We start from the raw sequence: 21,135 nt of genomic DNA, 5'->3' as shown, positions 1-21,135 counted from the left end.
TTGGTTGTTGCAAGATGAACTTGGTTCAAATCTGGTTGGGGATGTATTTGTAGGAAATAAAGATGATTTAATGCTGTGCACGCTGAATGTTTTTTGCCTTAATATTGTGAGTATGAACCTTTGGGCAGTTGATTTTTTTACGTGAAATATAGTAAGAACTTGTATCTGAAAACTCTCCAGCAGTGATTTTGGTGTGAAACATAGAAGCAGAAGTTAATATGGTTTAATATTACTATTTATATGTGTTTTCATGGTAGAAAAACTTCATATTACTGCTGATTCAATTGAGAAATTTCAGAATAGGGGTTTAAATTCGCTGACCTTTCGTAATTAGGGATTTAATTCGCTGACCTTTCGTAATTTGGGATCGATGCATGCGTATTTTTCGTAATAAGGGATTTCTGATATTTTAGCTTATTTGTGTGCTTTTTTAATATTATTTCCCTATAACTATTTATCAATTGTCTAAATTATCCCTTCAAATTTTTAAGAATTGAATGATCCTTCAGATGTAACGTCAAAGATCTATGTGATTTTCACAACAAACGTGAGGGAAGTTTTGGCTACTTTAATCCTTTGTCATATTTCTTCACAATAAACTAAATATAAATCCTAAGCGAAAATAAACGAGCTCATTTCATTTTCATTAAATAAAAATGTATTATTAGGTTTGATAAATTCAAACGTAGAGTTTATAATGTTTAAAGATCCAAGTTTTTTAAACTCAAATTTTAATAAATAAATATTAAGTTGGTCCCCATTATTTTCTCATATCTGATCGGTGCAAGTCTTAAAAAATTATTTGACTTTGTAAAGGAAATTGAGTGGAAAAAATTAGTGGATTGTGAGGCATACTTTCACCTACTAGTTTTATATTGAGTTAATAAAATATGAGATCCATTAAAACAAATAGTAAAGTGATATGTGACATTTGTTCAGGAATTAAAAATGAAATATGAGATATTTAATGGGACATAAATAATAATTTTATATGATGTGAAGCTAGAGATAAATTTGATCAAGTAAAATACATGTGTTTGTTGTTGATAGTTTTATTTCAAAAATATTTTGATTCACGACACAAAAGAGTTATTCGAATTTAACTAGAAATGAATTAATTGATGTGAAATGAGAAAAAGAAACAACACTGTATAAAAACTGACACAGTAGTGGGAAGATGTTTAGATATCATTTTTAGGTAAAAATTTGAAGAGGGTAATTTAGACAATTGATAAATGGTTAGGGGGAAATAATATAAAAAAAACACATAAATAAGCTAAAATATCATAAATTCCTTGTTACGAAAAATACGTATGCCTCGATCCCAAATTACGAAAGGTCGGTGAATTTAAACCCTTATTCCGAAATTTCACTATTCAATTCGTTGAAATTTGAGTATATGGAACATGTTCGGTTATCACAATCAAAGTCCTCTAGAACTGGAATAGGTGGAAAAATACTGGAGACCACTTGCTTATATTGTTGGAATGCATAAACATATCTATAGGCGTGATTGCTTTTCTGAATTTGAGTTTAAATGTAAAGGTGGTAATTTGGGAAATCGATAAATATTGAAAGAGAAATAATAAGAAAAAAAATGAAAAAAATGAAAATATCTTATTCTGAAAAATCCGCACGCCTCGAATCTTATATTTCGAAAAGTCAACAAATTTAATGTCATCTCAAAAGGTCAACGAATTGAGACCCATATTTCGAAATACCTATTGTTATGCTCTTTATTCAATCAATGAAATCATAATTATTGTCTTTTATCTTTATTTAGTGTTTCGTTTAGAATTTTCGATTGTCGACAGAGCACGGTTTCTCTGCGACTTTCTTTATGATTCTAAACGTAGAGAAACCGTGCTCTTTCGACAATCGGAAATTCTAAACGAAAAACTAAATAAAGATAAAAGACAATAATTATGATTTCATTGATTGAATAATGAGAATAACAATAGGTGTAATGCTCGAATAACCTAACTTGGTGAACAAGATAATAAAGGTATGGAAAATATATGATAATATAATAATAGATATATGAGAGCATCTCCAATAACCGGCGTCACCACCGCCACGCCGATTTTTCGCCCACGCCGGTTTGACACCGAACCATTGGAACCGGCGTGGGCGAAATCGGCGTCAAAATCGGAGTCGCCATGCCGATTCCCGCACTGACGCCGGTTCCGACGCCGATCCTCACGGGCGCCATTGTGCGTCCCGGATCGGCGCCAAACCGGCGTCGGATTTAAATTTTTTTTTTGTTTTTCGAAAACACTATATATACGCGCGTTGAACCTCATTTTCATTCGCACCACTTGTTTTAACGAGTATTCTCTCTACCTTACTTTCTGTTCAAGATCAATTTAAGAAATGAGTAATGCCGGTGGTAGTGGTGGGGATGCGGATGAGTACGAGCGTATGATGAACGAAGAGCTAGATGCCTATACGAGCCGTGAGGTTGATCGATGGATGCAGAGTTATATGCAGCCGGCGGCACCTCGCCCACGACCAGTTGTCCAACGTCGACAAGTGGTGCATCGTGATCATGAAGCTGCACATCAGCGCCTGTTCACAGATTACTTCGCAGAGGAGCCGCGTTTTGACGCCAACCATTTCAGGCGTCGTTTTAGGATGAGGCGGGACTTATTTATGCGTATTGTTAACGCATTGGAGCAGCGATATCTGTATTTCCGCTTCAGGCACGATGCGGCTGGCAGACCCGGCCACACCCCTATTCAAAAGTGCACTGCGGCAATCAGGCAGTTGGCCTACGGCACCGCGGCAGACATGTGGGACGAATACCTCCACATCGGTGAGACGACTGCCATCGAATGTATGAAGTATTTTCTGCCAGGGCGTGATCGAAGTATTCGGTGATCAGTATCTCCGAAAGCCTACCCCCGAAGATTGCCAGAATCTGCTGCGGATGCACGGGGATCAGCACGGGTTCCCGGGAATGCTAGGCAGCATAGATTGTATGCATTGGGAATGGAAGAACTGTCCCGCTGCCTGGAAGGGGTTTTACACGACCGGCTACAAGGGAAAAAATCCCACGATGATCCTCGAGGCCGTGGCTGATTACCGGTTGTGGATTTCGCATGCGTATTTTGGGATAGCCGGTTCGAACAACGACCTAAACGTCCTCAACTCGTCGTCCCTTTTCAACGAGCAGTGCCAGGGCGTCGGTCCGGCCATCAGTTTTGTCGCCAACGGCAACCAGCATGATATGGGCTATTACTTGGCGGATGGGATATACCCTAGGTGGCCCGTCTTTGTGAAGACGATCTGGTGCGCATCAGATCCGAAGAAGGCCTACTTTGCGACGCGGCAGGAGTCGGCGCGAAAGGACGTGGAGCGCGCATTTGGTGTGCTTCAAGCTCGATGGGCTGCAGTTAAGGGACCAACGCGTTTTTGGCATGTCGACTGCTTTGCTGATATAATGTACGCCTGTATTATCATGCACAACATGATCGTCGAAGATGAAGGTGTACAACTGACTGATTGGGCCACCGACGATAATGAAGCAGGTCCAAGCCACGGCGTCACCACCGCCAATGTACGAGGTGGGGTACCGCACGATGAAGAAGCCCTCCTCCAAGCACATGCCGACATGCGTGAGACGGAGGCTCATATTCGACTGCAAAAGGATTTAGTTGAAGAGTTGTGGGCGAGGAGGATTGCAAGGCGTTAGTTTTTATGCAAATTTATGTAATTTTTTAAATGTAATTTGTTTAATTATTGTACTTTTTTTAAAAAATTAATGTACTTTTTAAATTTTAATATTATTATTCGAATTTTCCGTATTTGTCTCGTAAATTAAATTCCGTATGTTGATACGAGTGTAAATTAAATTATATAATTGTTATTAGTGATGTGGATAGGTAGTGTGAAGCCTATGTGAGGGCTATTTGATGTCCAATTGATGTGGCAAGCTGATGTGGCAGGAGAATTGTAGTGCTGATGATGTGGCAGTGTGAAGGCTATTTGATGGCTATTTGACGTCCAGTGCTATTGGAGATGCTCTGAGAGATAGATGTAATACTCCTACGAATAACCTAAATTGGTGAACAAGATAATAAAGGTATGGAAAAGATATGATAATCTAATAATAAAGATATGAGAGATATTTCTGAAGATATAACCATATCAACTCCCTCACATTGAAATCCACCATGACACACACCATGACACAGCAAAGAGTGGGATCCATGACACGGCAAAGAGTGTCACTAACCGAAGCTTGGGCAAACTATCCCCTCCAGGATCAAAATAGATACGAATTTGTTCCAACCAAAAGATTTTAAGAACAAGCTGCTCCTAGAACACTTCATGAACTCCCTTCCATATTCCCTAGTCAAGTTTATGCCTGTCCACTCATCCAAGGCAACGCCATTCACAGCTCTTCCAGAGATGATCTTTACTGAAGCAGCAACATCAGATCCAGTAGCCCATACAGATTCATAAGCCAATGCAACATTTGTCAAATCAGAAATCTTTTATGCAATGGCCGTAGTATGCGCAACCACAACATTCACGGTTGTTACGTTCAGGTCGACAAACATCTCAATACCAACCTCGCAGGTGTAAGCCCCTCCTTTTCTTATCCCAACAATCATCAACAACATCTTGGGATGACACTCGAGCAACATTGAGTGATGCGACCATCTTCTGCACTTCATTGGTAGAACAATACTCCTCTTCATCGTCTACCAATGCTTCTTCCTCTCCAACGATATCGGGGATGCACGGCAGAGAGAGAGTGGGGGTGGGGCAACCATTAGCATCTCATCTCCGACATAGGACTTGCGGTTGAAGAGCATGACTTCACTGCTGCACTTATCTTGGACTTCCTCCACTACAACGGCTTCATCGGATACGACGATGGCCTCCATTGGGCCGCCTCTGTATGGTGGGACAACAACAGCCGGCAGCGGTGCTGCTGAGCAGTGGTGACTCGTCACTGGGCAATAGCCAGTAGTGGGCTGCTCGGTGTAGGGCGACTGGACAGCGGGCTGAATCGGGGGCCTGCTTCTGTGGTTGTGCTCCAGGCAATCCGTAAGTCGACGCTCCATATAGCGGTGCTAGATCAGGTCCGCCAGTGTAGGGCTGCTGTTCAACCGGCTGGTAGTTTTGGTGGGGTGGATTTGCGGCGGTGGTCGCTGTAAGTAGTGGTTCCCAACACGAAGGCGGGCGAGCTGGGGGCTGATCATATAGCTGAAATCCGAGCAACTGTTGCTGGATAGGTGGATCTGAGCAAGTGATATGTTGAAGCCTAGTGTAATGTGGCTGCTGGTATGCGATCGACGAAAGGCTAGCAGAATTAACGGTTGGGAGATTGTGCTGCTGAAGCAAGACGGGTTGATAACCATCGATCGGGTAACTCGGGGGCGCGGCTGAGAGCGCCTGACGCTGAGCCAGTGGATCCTAGCAAGTCGGTTGTCGGGGCAGGCTGTGGTACGATTGTTGGTAATCGGGTTGGACGTAATTCCACGATTGTCCGTTGGGCGGGTCAGGTGGAGGACGCGGCTACGTGACAGCAGTTGCAACTGGCCAAGAAGGAGGTTGTTCGTGGTAGGAAATCGCCGGAGTTGTATACGACGAGAGAAACTCGTCATACTTGTCCAGCTTCTTGTGTAATCTGTTGCAGGCAACCACTATCTGATCACATAGGTAAGATAGATAGATTTCATCGTTGGAAGTCATGGTGCGGTCGCGATGAAAGCACCAGTTGATAATGGAAAAACCTTATCAAGTGAAAAAAATAAAAAAAATCGCAGAGAAACCGTGCTTTGTCGACAATCAAAAATTTTAAATTGAAAACTAAATAAAGATAAAAGACAATAATTATGATTTCATTGATTGAATAATGAGAATAATACGAATAACCTAACTTGGTGAAGAAGATAATAAATATATGGAAAAGATATGATGATAATATAATAATAGAGATATGCGAGATATTTCCGAAGATATAATTGTATTATAGTTTAATTCCAATTTGAAAAAAAATAAAACTACAATAGCTTTATTGATGATGTATGACTGTGTGTAGGGAAATACTAGTATACAGTAGTTATTAGTAGAGATCAAATATATTCATCAAGTTAAACAACTTGAGAAATGCCAAAATTCTATTACGTGGGCTATGTCTGAATTTCATTGATCAAAAGCCATAGGCGATAGAATGGGAGTCTAAACCCAGATTTTGTGTTAAAAATTAAGCATTGAAAAACGAAGAATGTGAGTTGAATGAGTGTATTTCAAGTAAGAAACGCCACTTTCCTCAATCTATTTCTCTTCGAGTCGATAGCATCGGCTCATGTCACACAACTGTCAATATATGATTGCTTTCGTCTTCTCTTTGTTTTATTTGCTCTCTAACCCACGTAATATATCACAACTGTACAACTGCGAATCTTGAGACAAACTGATTCTTGTCTTCTCGGGATCTGTCTTTAGGAGTAAAGTATGTTACATATGAACCAAAACACAGACAACGGGGCTATAAAGGTGGAGTCTTTATGAGTTATAATTGCTGCTTGTTTTAGCATGATAATGCCTCAAATTAGACCGGGGTCTTCTTATTTTCCATTTTTGTCTTTTTAAAAACCGGGGATCAATCAATTATCAATCTGTGGTTGTGACTTGTGATAGGTTGGTGGCCTGCACTTTTGGTAGGGTTTATTATTTATGGATGTGTGCTTAATTAATGGTTTGCTGAGCTGTGAAATTATCAGGGTCTCTCATGTTTCTCAAGTGAACTCAAAATTGAAATGATGGGAGCCCTCTGCATTTATTATTTGAAGGGGGAGAATGAATTTGAATTCAATTCGATAGAAGAAAAGGAGGAGTTTTATTGAAGAGCCTTCTCCGACTGATGGCTCCTGGGAGAACTTCCGGATTCCATCGCCAAGGAGATGACTGGTAACCCTCTCTTTCTCTTTCTCTATCCGATTGTTTTTCCCTTGATCACTGAAAGCTTCTAATCACCCAGGCAGAGGGAGATCAATAGCTCTCTTTGTATTGTTATTAGCGTGCATGAACTCAAGTTAGTTAACCTTCGATTCTTATTTTATTTTATACTATTACCAATCACTATTAACTAAATCATAGCACCAACTTTATTGACTGTCAAAAGAATCACAAGTTTTCGCTCTCTATCCTTCTCTGACCAAACATCCATAACATCTCTGTGGATATGCTAAGTAGCAAAGGTTCAGACACATTTTAAATCAATCGCTCTGTGCCTCTTTCAGCTATTACCCACTGGTTAAGGTAATGGTGGACCCTAAATAAGGTTCTTGTTAACTTTGTTGAGATTTTGGCTCTAAAAGTAAGTGGGTAGTCACAACTGATTCAATGGCATTGTGGCAATGTTCTTGTGGTTAATCTCTATGATTTTTGGAAGGGGCACTGATAACAAATGGTCTTACTACAAGATTGTATGCACTATGTCAATTTCATCCTTTGTAACTCTTACGATGTACAGTTTAGTGTGTTTTGATCATACCCGTATACGTTCCTCACTAGAAACTAGTATGTGATTCAGGTTTACTTGGTTTGAGTATAAATATATGAAGATGTTGAGTCTTTCTTGTAGTTATTCGGATAATAGTATGATTCTAGTGGCAATTGGACACAGGCATGCTGAATAATGATATGTCTATATGTCATATGGAGGGGGTAGGCGTAGGCTAGTTTGTATGCAGTTTGAGTGAGTGTTATGGCTAAAAGGTGCATGTGGGTAGTATTGATCCTATATGAGTTAATCACCAAATCAGGTCTTCCTCTATAAACCATTATATCAGGTTAAGAAGGACCTCTCAGTCTAGAGCTTTAGTTTCTTTCATAAATTGATTACCTTCACCTGTTTATCCATAAGTTTTGTGAAACTTTGCTGAAACTACTGTCAATGATTGAATTTGTAAATTGCTTTAGTACTAAAATTTAACTGACCCAGATCTTGAGCCGTTTAATTCACGTCAGATCTGGTATTGCAATCCAGGTTGTGAATCAGTGCTGCTACATACATTAGTGAAATGCTGAAGGCTCTGGCAAGTATAATAACATATGTTGTTCTTAGCCTTGCATTTTCATTTGTATCACATAAGTCTTGTATTAGCTTGTGTGTCATATTCTCTCTCTAAGAACATGCTATTTGATGGGAAAATTTCTCAGTTTGATTTCTTTTTCTATCAGGTTCAGCAGTTCAAGTTTGCAAAGTGATATAACAGTGGTGGTGGATGAAGTCATTCACAAGTATCTTACGTATATGTTGGCATTGGACGTGCAATGAAAACTAAGTATATTTTCTGTTTGTTTGTATGCTAGAATCTTATACAGTACTACTAACTAAGATTATTAAAAACATCTGTGTATTTCTTTTAGCATTTTGTGTAGCATTTTGGCAGCCTAGACTTCGAATTACCTTTCTCTTCTGTGCCCATATTATATTTGGACTCTAATAGAAGTGTATGTGCCCCAGTTTCCTCTTATTTCTAGGTGTGGGAAGATAGCAACTATCTTTGAAGAGTCTGATGGTGGTGCGGACACGTTTTTCATAGTAGTAAAATTCTGCTATGGTGGGCGGCTAGAGTTCACACCCAAAAACATAGTAATTCTGTATTGTGCTGCAGATTATCTTTCGATGACTGATGTTTATGATGAAGAAAATTTATTGTCCAAATCGAAAAGTTATTTTCATAAGCATATCCTAAAAGACTGGAAGGATTGCGTTTTGGCTCTCCAAAGCTGTGAACTAGTTATCCCAAGGGCTGACAAACTTCAAATTATAAGTAAATGTATCAACGCATTGTCTGTAATGATCTGTACGGATCACTCGTTGTTCGGATGGCCTATGATGATGTATGGTAGCCTACAGAGCCCTGGAGGGAGCATTCTGTGGAATGGGATAAATACTGGTGCAAAGATCCATAGTAATGAATCTGACTGGTGGTTTGAGGATGTATCGTATCTCTGTGTCGAGTTATTTGAGAGGTTGATTCAGACTATGGAAGCCAAAGGTATAAGTCTGGACAACTTAGCACGTGCCATAATGTACTATTGTAAAAGGTATCTTCCAGGACTGGGCCGCCGATGGCAGGAAGGACAGAGTAGTTTGTCGAGGACAGTTGCTAGTTTCAGCATGACGCCTGCCAATGTTAATCGAGTTGCTCTTTTGCGCAGTGTTATCAAACTTCTGCCAGAGAAGAAAGAAAAATCTTTTTGCCGTTTTCTGCTGGGACTTTTACGTGTTGCATTGATCTTGGGAGTTAACAATACATACCGGGATTCTCTGGAAAGGAGAATAGGCGTGCAGCTCGATTTGGCAACCCTGGATGGTCTACTGATACCTAATTATTCTGATTCTGATACTTTGTACAACACCGATTGTGTTCAAAGGATGATTCGTCATTTTGTATCGTCGGAGCCTAGTGTAGCTTCAATATCTCCATTATCTACTGACCTTGACACATCACCGTTATCCGGGAGTTTCAAGAGAGTTGCTAAATTGGTAGATAATTATGCAGCAGAGGTTGCTTCTGATGTAAACCTGAAACCTGGAAAATTACATGGACTGGCAGAAGCGTTGCCAGAATCTTCAAGATCTTTGCACGATGGGCTATACCGAGCACTGGATATATACTTTAAGGTTTGATTCTGAATGACCTCCTTGGCATTGTTCTGTGTTTTCTTTGTGTTCATTAATGTCAGAAATCTCATCTGTTCTTGTTTACCTGTTCACATATCTTGTTGATTGGTATATTAGCATTTCTGAAAGTCTTTTCTTGTTTCACTTGGATGACTAGATCGTTCGTTTATTAAGGTGTTATGCTGCCCCCCATGAAACTGGGTCGTGAGTTTCTTTCGACGATTTAAACATTTTAAAGACCATAGAATAGGATTTTGATTTTCTGTACCATGATCTTTTTATTGTAGTTGGACATGATTCTATGATCTCTTTTGTATTTGCATTCTACTTTTAAGATATTGTGATTTGGAATTATTTTTCTACTGCAACACAAGAAGATTATCTTTTTTTTTTGTATTTCTTGAAAAATGATAGGAACTGCAGGCACATCCCTGGCTTTCAGATAAAGAGAGGGAGCAGCTTTGCAACATTATTGATTTTCAGAAACTCTCAATTGATGCTTGTGCACACGCATCTCAAAACGAGAGGCTCCCACTCAGAGTCGTACTACAGGTCCTGTTCTTTGAACAGATGCAGCTGCGGACGGCCTTAGCTGGCTGCCTAAATGCTCTCGATGCTGAAAGTGCGCCTACAGCTTCTCTGGCCGTTCCTAACGAAGCAGCGGGGCAAAGGGTCCGTCAAGATGGATGGGTTACAGTTGCTCGCGAGAACCAGGTGCTAAAAGTAGATATGGAACGGATGAGGTCGAGAGTTGGTGAAATGGAAGAAGAGTTCAGTAAAATCAAGGAAGAGATGAAAAATGAAACCAATTCAACCAGTTACCTTAGCTCTCCAAGCCTTGTTCCTCGAGAGACTGGATGCAATCTACTTTCTCAGGCTTCAGATGCCCAACAAGACGTCGTCAAGAGTGGGACACCAACTCCAAGAGAATCAGTCGAACAGGCGCAACCATCCATTCAGAATCCTAGACATAGAAAAAGTTCCTCCCTGTTTTGAGCATTCTTTTTAGTAGAAGTTCGTATTTCTCGATTCATTCTCTTACAAAGCTGGACGCGGCTGCTTTTCTGCAGCGAGCGGGCAACCACGGGAATAGAGGCTAGTCAAGCACAAGGTGGTGGCAATGCTAGGTTTCCTTCTCTTGCAGTACGTGTGAAGCAAACGGTGAGAAGATATTGGTGCTTGTCCATGCCTGGTGCGATGGTGTTTGCCCTTGTCCAGTGCCATAGCTGGAGAAGGTAAAGAAGCTTCTTTAACTGTAGCAAAACATAGCTTTAGATGGTGAATGGGTCTGGGGAAAATATTCTAGCAGATAAGTATGACCGTAGTTTTTTCTGTAATAATGTAGCAAAACATAGCTTTAGATGATGTACAGGATCGTATCTACTAGAGTTTTTTCCTCGGTTTTCACAGCATTCACAAAAGCTGAATGTATAATGTATAGTTTGTATCTTATGAAGTTTTGTATACAGTTACAAGTATAGATATTGACAAATTCTTGATTCATTCTGTGTTTATAGTGTTATTATTGGTACAACTTTATTTTTATCGAAACGAATTTCTCTGGAATATTGGGATCTCAGAGGACTATCCATCGGGCCGATGAAACAATGATGCAATTTACTCATTCATGTAACAGAACATTTAATTTCTGATTGTTCTATATTTTTCCATTTGGTGACAAAATTAAAATTCAAAAACTCGCAAACTTTTTCTTGTACTAAATATGCGAGTATTGGCGCATTTAATACCGTAAAGTGAATATTACTATAAAAATTATCTCTCTCTTTGGTTAATTAATTTTTGAAAATGACTAATTATATCACAATTACTGTTTTCCAATTGGCGATAATGAAAATTTCCAGTATGCTACCGTGTGAATTTATTAATATGATACGTACATGTGTAAAAATTAAAACATGATTGACTAGGTGTATTAAACGATATCATTTAAGTAGCTGAACGTTTTGTTCCCGTAATATCCACATGCAAATATACAAAATTTCTCCCAATTTAAGATTATGAGATAATTGAATTGAAGTTATGAAAAAAGGGGCTCAAATTTGGTGACTTAGAGAGAGTAATTTGCTGTATGATATAAAAGAGATTATTCATTTAGCTGTGGAGGGAGGGAGGGACTTGCTAGCAATTAAATAATTTGGCGGGAACGGTGGCGTACCTCGCAAACTACCTATCTAAATTTCAATCGACCCGCCACTTGGACTCATTTATTTTTTAAAAGCAATAAAATTCTAGGGTTCGTAAATTTCTAAATTTTTAAACCCAAAATCGGTCTCTGCGTGGTTCAATCCCTACTTCTAATCAATTGCACAGCCACTCAAGTTTAAATTACATGTTTGATTTCTCCATTTTCTATTCCAATTGCTGTCGCTCGTGATGGGAAACAAGGCCACTGAAGAAATCATCTCCACTGTTCGGTCGATCGTCGGCGGCGAATTTACCGACATGGACATAATTCGAGCCCTCCACTTGGCCAACAATGACCCAACCGCCGCGATTAATATCATCTTCGACACGCCAAAGAGTTTCCGGAAGCCTGATTTCCCCAAGAAGTCCGACAGCACTCTTAATTCGGAGCCTCCGGTTGTTGTCGACTCTATCGTAAAGCAGAATGTTAGTCGGTTAGATAATTCTGATTCTGCTTCGAGATCGAACGTGAATTTAAGTGGAAGCAACCAGTGTGGGGGGAATGGTTATACTGATAGAGCAAAGTTAGAAGAAACGGGGAGTGAGTGGTGGTTTGTTGGAAGCGCTGAGGTCGCTGGGTTGTCCACTTGTAAAGGGAGGGCCTTGAAGCCTGGCGACGAGGTGAATTTTACATTCCCTGCTCAGAAAAAGTTGATAGCGCCCTCACCTGGGAAGATTGGGGGTGGGCGAGGCCGCCAGGTGGCGACGTGCTCTGAGATTATAAGGTTTTCTACCAGCGCTTGTGGAGAGGTAATGTTGAGTCTTCTTCTTAAAAATATACTATAAAAGAGATGCTTCTATCTTAAAGTCTATTACAATATGGTCTATCATAATGTGGCGACTAAGATCATTTAGTATATCCACATGCTTGAAAGTGTGATTTTGCTAAAATTTGGAAAATATCTTATGTCTATATAATATTAATATTTAATAAAGAGAAGGGTTCAGTAGCTATCTTGATGATAAGCATGTCATATCACTTGTCATTTGACACAATATTGATTGAATGGCGCAGATTGGTCGTATTCCAAATGAATGGGGCCGGTGTCTTTTACCTCTTGTAAGGGATAAGAAGGTTTGCGTTAAGGGATGTTGCAAGTCTGCTCCTCCTGTGCTGGGAATCATGGATTCTGTTGTTTTGTCGATTAGGTAAGTTGGTGATTGTGTCGGGAGTTTGTATCCAACTCACATTTTCTATGAACTACTTAAACCGTGTGCTTGTTGCCATTGCTATTCAATTACATTTACACTGCAAAATAATTAGCTCACTTTCTTTAATGGTTGTGTAGCATTTACATAAACAGTTCCATGTTCCAAAAGAGCCAACATATGTCACTTAAGGCAGCCAGTAATTCAGTCGATGAATCAATTCTTCACCCCCTTCCGACTTTGTTTAAATTGTTGGGACTTATTCCTTTCAAGAAGGTGAATTTTCTTATCCTCAAATAAATGACAGTTTTATTTGTTTTTTTTATATAAATTTTAATAATATAATGTATTAATTTTACCCTAGAACGAAGTAGTCGTGTTTTGCGAACAAATGTGTATATGTAATGTCAGCTCCTCCTGGAATCTGACCTTTACATTGGTTTAGGCAGAATTTACTCCTGGAGATCTGTATACAAGGAAGAGGCCTTTCGATTCTGAGGTACTAACCGTACTATAAGCAACTCTACCAGATACTTATGTATGATGAAGTGAGTATTTATAGCGCTAGTTTCAATTGAACAGGAAAGCTCTTTTTTGCCTCCGTTAATCTCACATATAAATAAATTCAAGAGTGCATCTTCTGGGAATGAAAATAATGATGAAAATGAAGAATCGGTTTCTGAGAATGACCTTGACAATATTGTAGGTGTAACTGACAGCTCTGAAATAGAGGTAAGGGCATTCAATGATCTCTGTTGTCTCTTTGTGGTGCTCTCCTTAGGCTTTGCATAATTTAATTCAAGATGTCTTAGGAAATGGAGCCTCCTAGTACTCTACTATGTGAGCTTCGCCCTTACCAGAAGCAGGCTCTCAGTTGGATGATCCAACTTGAGAGGGGACACCGTGGGGATGAGGCTGCAACAACTATGCACCCATGTTGGGATGCTTATCAACTTGGTGACAAGTATGTTATAATATTAAGTTGCAATATGCTCAGTATTACCAATTAAATAGTTGGATTTTAATTGCCAGTTGGTTTTATTTGTTTGTAGGAGGGGTTTGGTCATATACATTAATGCCTTTTCAGGTGATGCAACAGTTGAATTCCCTAGCACGCTTCAAATGGCTAGAGGAGGAGTATGTTGATACTATTACTTGTTCTATTTTATTCATACCTGCATTTCCTTTTGTTGGAACAGACATATCTGAACAGAGCATACAATTCTAGATTTTGGCAGATTCTATGGGACTTGGGAAAACTATAATGACTCTCTCTCTCCTTCTCACGAATTCCGAAAGAGATGGGTCGCTGAGTTGTTCATCTACCAGTCAGTCTCCCAATGACAATTGTGAAGCAAACTTGAGTTCCGATAAATCACCAATACCTCAGAAAAAATCTTCAAAATTTACTGGTTTTGAGAAGCTTATGAAGAAAAGAGCCCCGCTTGTTGGTGGTGGCAATCTCATTATATGCCCAATGACACTTATTGGCCAGTGGAAGGTATGTGCCTCACTTGTTGGTATTAAGTGATATGTTCTGGGGTTAAAGTGAAACAGTATTAGCCATCTGATTTGTTTAAATACAAAGCTTATGTTGATTAGATTGCTTTTTTCTTTCTTAGACAGAAATTGAAACTCATGCGCAGCCTGGGACTTTGTCACTATACGTTCATTATGGGCAAAGTAGATCAAAGGATGCAAAAGTTCTTGCACAAAGTGATGTTGTATTAACTACATACGGAGTACTGGCTTCTGAGTTTTCAGTAGAGGTACTCTACATTGCTTGAATAATAGGATTTAGCCCAGGAAGATTTCCCCCACCCCTCTTCGTCCTTGATTGTGTATAGTTTCTTGAAAAATTGTTTTTATGTACCCCCACAGTATGTATGGGATACCTTTTCTTTTCTTTTCTTTGATTTTAATTTCATTTCATAGGGTGCTGAAGAGAATGGAGGATTATATTCGGTTCGATGGTTCAGAGTGGCGCTTGATGAGGCACATACTATAAAATCACCCAAAAGCCAAATTTCAATTGCTGCCGCTGCCCTTGCTGCCGATCGTAGATGGTGTCTAACTGGAACACCTATCCAGGTTAATGATTATTATTGCTCTTTGGTACCTCTACATGCTCAGTGAATAACGTCAGTGTATTATCATATCAACATCTACAATTCCTTTATATGTTTTTCTTCCTTTGTTCCTTACGGCTTACACCACTTGAGTTCTTTTTACTCAAGTTTCCAACAATGAAACTTCCTGGCATGTCATTTGGAACTTCTTTAACTAATGTTTTCAGTTTTATGCTATCTGTTTGTCAATTTATTTTCTAGAAGTTGTGATCTTCATCGGTCTGGAGTATCTTTGATGTCTTGATGTAGATAATTTTTTCTGCACTAGGCCTCTAGTTTATTCAATAGAGATACTTGTATCAATTTCCTTACCTGTGCAATCTACTAATGTACCAGGCTGTATCTCCTTGTAACAGAACAGCTTGGAGGATGTCTATAGTCTACTTCGATTTTTGAAGATTGAACCTTGGGGAAGCTGGGCTTGGTAGGTTTTTATGTTTTAATAAGTTTTTTAACAATCTTAAAGTTGTAAATGTGTCTGCCCCTAATCAGTCACTATTTGACTGTGTGTTTCATTGAACTTTCCAGTTAAATCAGATCATATATGCCCTGTTTCCCGTCTGTTATCTGAATCGTTTCTTTCTATGTATTTTTGATGGTCCTGTAACCCAATAATGCATCATGCGTTTGTAGAAGGTAGGGATTTCTGGAAGTTGAATAAAGTTTTTATGAGAAGTGCTACCTCTCTGCTCATTGGGCCATTTCAACTCTAAAGTGGCCAGTTTTAATTGGTCTCATGTGGACTATATCTTAAATCCCTTGTTCTGGGAACCAGAACTAATTGGTTTATACCCCTATTATTTTTCTTATGTTATAAACTAAGCTAAGCATTCTTCCCACTCTTACTCATTTAGTGCCTCAATCTTTGAACTGCTTCACATGTTACTAGGTTGATGACCTTATGATGTGGTTATTATTGTTAAGCTGTATTCTTTTGCGTATGAGTTACTGGTGAATTCTCGATAACGTACCATGGTGATAATCACACTCCCCGTTCAATTCTAGGTGGAATAAGCTTGTGCAGAAACCTTTTGAGGAGGGTGATGGGAGGGGATTAAAGTTGGTTCAATCTATCCTAAAGTCAATTATGTTAAGAAGAACCAAGTCTAGCACAGATAGAGAAGGCAGGTGGGTTTCCTGAAGTTATTGTATTTTAGTTGTTTCTTCTTTTCTTGTACAGCTTGGGATTTTTTAAAAATTTGATTGGTCTGCAGGCCAATTTTAGTTTTGCCACCTGCGGATATTCAAGTAGTATATTGCAATCTGACTGAAGCCGAAAAAGATTTTTATGAAGCATTGTTTAAAAAATCAAAGGTACAAGTCTCTTATGTCTCAAACTCAAAGTCACATTTGGTATTGCTGCTTGACTTATACTTTTTTTATGCATCAATAGGTAAAGTTTAACCAATTTGTGGAGCAAGGCCGGGTTCTTCACAACTATGCTTCTATACTGGAATTGCTTTTACGTCTTCGTCAATGCTGTGATCATCCATTCCTTGTCATGAGGTGAAGATATTTTATGGCTATCCTGGGATTTTACAGTCAAGCTGGCCACTTTTTTTCATGTCAGTCATCCCTAGATTCTTCATACTCCCTCTGTCCACCACTTATTTGCAACAGTTTCCTTTTCAATGCGTACAAAAATGATTTTTCATGTCCATTTGTAGTGATATACACCTATTCTTCTATATCTTATTATATGCAAAAGAATGGCTTTGTTGGTTGGACCCATCACAAAACCCACTCACAACACACCTACCAACTAAGTGGGACCCTTATTTCACTCACGACACTTTTCAGCAACTAAGTCAACCAGATTATTAAACCCGTTCCGGTCAAAAGGTGGCAAATAGGTGGCGGAGGAGTATGTACTTAGTATACAAAAACCGTGTCACCTACAAGCCTCTGAGAAATAAAATTGGAAAGCTCCGCATTTTAAAGTTTTAAATCTTTTAAATCTTGATATAGTCCTCAATCCGTTTTTTTAGAAAACTAACCTTATTTTGGGAAACACTTTGTTGGTTTGACGGTCTGACCAAATTTTTTTGGTACTTGGCAATGAACTGGCTGGAAAATAAGCTATTCAAACTTTCTTAATATTAATACTGCATATGGCTTAGGCTTATGCCACTTGCTTCTGGAGGTTCTTTGTATTATAGTATCTGGTGTATTTGAGATGCATATCATCAATGTAGTCATTTATAATGGACTTACATTTACTTTTGTGGGCAGTATTCATGCATGTACACATGCACAAGTCCATGCTATTACTTGCATAATTAATATTGGTACCTATTTCCTGATACATTTTGATACACCCTCACATGCATAAACTGGTCAGTTTCAGTTAACTTACGCTGTGATTTTATTGATCATCTGTCAGCCGAGGCGACACTCAAGAGTACTCTGATTTGAATAAACTGGCAAGGCGGTTCTTGAAGGATGGGCAGGACAACGTGAATGGACAAACTAAAGATATACCTTCACGTGCCTATATTCAGGAAGTTGTGGAGGAGTTACGCAAAGGGGATGAAGGAGAATGTCCTATATGTTTGGAAGCTTTTGAAGATGCAGTATTGACACCTTGTGCTCATCGACTGTGCCGAGAGTGTCTATTGTCAAGCTGGAGAGGCTCTATGTCTGGCCTTTGTCCAGTGTGTAGGTAGCAATACATTGTCTTGCTTAACTAATCCTATGTAGTGAGAACGTAAAAATACAAAGCAGTGAATATAGGAGAGCTACGTAGTCAACATCTTATAAAAACTGATGTGTATCTTTGACTTTTTACAGGAAGACAGTTAGCAAGCAGGAGCTGATTACTGCCCCAACTGATAGTCGGTTCCAGGTTGATGTTGAAAAAAACTGGGTGGAATCTTCCAAAGTTTCTGCTCTTATTGGTGAATTAGGAAATCTGGAATCTGCAGGCTCAAAAAGCATTGTCTTCAGTCAATGGACTGCCTTTTTGGATCTATTGCAAATTCCTCTTTCTCGGTATTGCTTCAACCCCCTTTCTCACATTCCACTTTTTATATCTAAATAATGATTTTTGCTCAGCGCTCAGCCTGTTAATGTCCCATCTCGTATTATGATTTTCCCCTTTCATCCGAAGACCAAATTTTCCTGTGATTTATTGATTCACATTGATAGAATTCCTCTGCCATTGGTGTTGGAGTCGTAAGCGCAGCTATTTCATATGCTGCCAAGTCAGTAGTACTCTTTATTTACTGGGAAATGGAACTTCTCTTTCCTAGGGGATGAGCAAAAGGGTGATTAGTCTTTTCAAAAGAAGGTTGCTTGGCATGCTAGCAAGTAGCATCTTAACTCTTAAGTGAATGTTAGCTTAGTCTTAGAGGATGAAAGCGGTCATGAGGGTAGTATTTTATCATGGTTTCGGATCCTAAGTTTTTATGGATTCCTTTTTCGTTATTGTTACCAGGGTCACCAAAAGCCACAATGTCTCAAAAAGAGGTGTGTTGGTAAATCAATACCTTTATGCAGACCTATGACTGAGCCTTCTAATATCAGATAACCTCAAATGAGTTAGATTTATTCATTTTTCTTTATCGCCTTGCTCTCTCAAAGCAGTCCCAACATCCACAATTACTTCTGAACATGTTCAGCTAATTGTATAATCTCTTCTTCCCCTCGCCTTGGCAGGGGAATCTAAGAATCAAATTATCTGTAAAATGGACACGAAATGAATATAAGATACCAAGGCAGTGCATAACTGACTTAATGGCCCTGCATTTTGAAAGCAACTTTTATGACTGGAGCCTCTTACTAGGATTTCATTTTACTGTAATGTCCTTTATCCTTTTTATCAGTTACATTCATCCATGTTATTCTCTTGGTTTGATTATAGATTGATTTGTTTATGTTATCCATAGGAGTAATATTACATTCCTTCGACTAGATGGAACCCTGAACCAACAACAGAGAGAAAAAGTAATAAAACAGTTTTCTGAGGATGATAACATTAAGGTGTGCCGTCTATTCTTTGATTTTGTTTAATTTTTTGTGGTATTTTCTTTTACCCTCAAGTTAAAGGGCTGAGATCCTCACCATCATCATGTTTACGTTTGTTTTCTCACAGGTGTTACTCATGTCACTGAAGGCTGGTGGAGTCGGAATTAATCTCACTGCAGCATCTAATGCATTTGTCATGGTAAGGGTTCAGGCATATTAGGATTCCTATTCAGTTTTTGACAAATATGTAAAAATGTTTTCCCTATGTTCTATATCTATGGTATAAGCTGTAAGATCTAATGCATTATTGCATTAATTTGCCTCTAAAGCTAGTAGCTACTATCCATATAAGGACATTTTTATATTTGCTTGCATATAATTTACTTTGTATAGGATCCATGGTGGAATCCAGCAGTTGAAGAACAAGCAGTAATGCGGATTCATCGCATTGGACAAAGTAATAAAGTCGTAATCAAACGATTTATTGTGAAGGTATTTTACTGCACAATTTGCTGTTGATGGGGATCTCTAGTATGTGTTTCAGACTGAATCTTGATATCTGAGTGTCTTGAAGCTGGTGTTGGTTGTGGGGCAAGTTATGCTAATGTGAATATCATCATGTGGCAGGATACCGTTGAGGAGAGAATGGAAGCAGTGCAGGCTAGGAAGCAGAGAATGATATCTGGTGCTCTAACTGACCAAGAAGTGCGAACTGCACGAATAGAGGAACTGAAAATGCTCTTCACTTAAGACTAGCTTTTGAATGATGCATCTAACAGTGTCAATTTCCCAAGGAACCTCTCCTGCGGATTCCCCATTATATGACTGGATTCTGGTTCGCTGAGGAATAATATTACGAGCAATATCATGTTCCCTCGAAGACCTTTGGGATTCATTGGAAGCTAGTGAGAAATTGAAGCATGTGGAATAATTGTTCCAATCTTTGGTGGAGTTGTTACAAAATGGCTTATGCTCTCTGAAGAACAATCAAACAATCACTGCTTTCAGTGAGGAGCTCCAAAGGTGAAGATTTGTCATCATAAAACAGGTGAATATTCAATTATTCAATGGAACAGGAGAAATAAAGTTATGTTGTGAAGTATTTACTTATAACCTTCTTTCATTGATAGTTGTTAAGAATATTAGTATTATGTCCCACATCGGTGATGTGACATAGCCTAGCTTAGTGTTTTGTACTATATATATGTGGCCTGTGTTGAGTAATAAAATACACCAAATACACTACTACTTTCTCTACTATGTCTATTTACTTTTCCGCTTGTCTCTATATTTTACTGTTCTACATGGTATCAGAGCGGATTCGAATCCGTCTCTAGAAAATTAAGGTTTCCACAAAAAAAAATGAAATTAGGGTTTCTTCCACTGCCTGCGCTTCCGTTCCTACTCTGATTTACTCTACCCGAAATTATGAGTGTTCTATTATTCTACTCCTCTACACCTCTACAGCTACTCTGCTACAACTGTCACTACTACCCTGCATCTACTACTTCTACTCTACAGTTGCTACTCTGCTACAACTGTCACTACTACGCTGCATCTACTACTTCTGCTCTACAGTTGCTACTCTGCTACAACTGTCACTGCCCTGCATCTGCTACTTCATCTATAGTTGCAACAACTGCCCTACAGCTTCTGCAACAGTTGCAATAACTGCCCTACAGCTGCTACTCTGCTACAGCTGATACTACTACCCTGCATCTGCTACAGTTGCAACTACTGTCCAGCTGCTACTCTGCTACAACTGACACTAACTACCATGCATCTGCTCTGCATCTGCTGCTACTGCTCTGCATCTGCTGCTACTGCTCTGCATCTGCTACTACTGCTGCTACAACTGCTCTATAGCTGCTGCTACAACTTATGCAACAGCTGCAACTACTACTGCCCTATAGTTTCGGCTACTACTATTGCTGCCGATGTTTGAGGAAAAACATTTTTGAGAACTTTGTACCAAGCTGGACACAATATAGATGTTCCCGCTTGAGGGGGTGTGTTAAGAATATTAGTATT

The 21,135-nt window shown here is 39.2% G+C and overlaps 2 protein-coding genes across 8 annotated transcripts; both read left to right on the top strand.

Annotated features, from left to right (window-relative positions):
• Positions 1–6,158: 6,158 nt before the first annotated feature.
• On the top strand, positions 6,159–11,158 carry LOC121741536 (BTB/POZ domain-containing protein At3g44820-like). Of its 6 annotated transcripts, none has more exons than XR_006037898.1 (4): positions 6,159–6,927; positions 8,009–8,061; positions 8,203–8,306; positions 8,489–8,515. XR_006037898.1 is itself a non-coding variant. In XM_042134380.1 (4 exons), the coding sequence occupies exons 1-4, from the start codon at positions 6,881–6,883 to the stop codon at positions 10,649–10,651; spliced, it is 1,857 nt and encodes a 618-aa protein (XP_041990314.1). In that variant the 5' UTR covers positions 6,159–6,880; the 3' UTR covers positions 10,652–11,158. The 6 variants fall into 6 exon arrangements, 5 of the variants coding, with proteins under 5 accessions (XP_041990314.1, XP_041990308.1, XP_041990300.1 ...); XM_042134380.1 differs by lacking the exon at positions 8,009–8,061 and adding an exon at positions 10,079–11,158 and having other exon boundaries at positions 8,203–8,255; positions 8,472–9,655; XM_042134374.1 differs by lacking the exon at positions 8,009–8,061 and adding an exon at positions 10,070–11,158 and having other exon boundaries at positions 6,164–6,513; positions 6,741–6,927; positions 8,203–9,655.
• A 746-nt stretch (positions 11,159–11,904) lies between these two features.
• LOC121741530 (DNA repair protein RAD5A-like) lies at positions 11,905–20,352 on the top strand. Of its 2 annotated transcripts, XM_042134324.1 has the most exons (20): positions 11,905–12,610; positions 12,876–13,009; positions 13,150–13,285; positions 13,455–13,508; positions 13,592–13,741; positions 13,822–13,973; positions 14,062–14,146; positions 14,238–14,510; positions 14,632–14,778; positions 14,945–15,100; positions 15,495–15,562; positions 16,144–16,266; positions 16,353–16,452; positions 16,532–16,644; positions 17,522–17,800; positions 17,929–18,129; positions 19,026–19,119; positions 19,232–19,303; positions 19,498–19,596; positions 19,732–20,352. In XM_042134324.1, exons 1-20 carry the CDS (start codon positions 12,050–12,052, stop codon positions 19,852–19,854), a joined length of 3,120 nt encoding a protein of 1,039 aa, XP_041990258.1. In that variant the 5' UTR covers positions 11,905–12,049; the 3' UTR covers positions 19,855–20,352. The 2 variants fall into 2 exon arrangements, with proteins under 2 accessions (XP_041990258.1, XP_041990269.1); XM_042134335.1 differs by lacking the exons at positions 19,026–19,119; positions 19,232–19,303; positions 19,498–19,596; positions 19,732–20,352 and having other exon boundaries at positions 17,522–17,796; positions 17,929–18,065.
• Positions 20,353–21,135: the final 783 nt, after the last annotated feature.

Source organism: Salvia splendens, chromosome 1 (genome assembly GCF_004379255.2).
Source record: "Salvia splendens isolate huo1 chromosome 1, SspV2, whole genome shotgun sequence".
In the NCBI taxonomy this organism is placed as follows: Eukaryota; Viridiplantae; Streptophyta; class Magnoliopsida; order Lamiales; family Lamiaceae; genus Salvia; species Salvia splendens.
The sequence above is the reverse complement of the archived record's forward strand: the minus strand, read 5'-3'. Positions and strand labels throughout refer to the sequence as shown.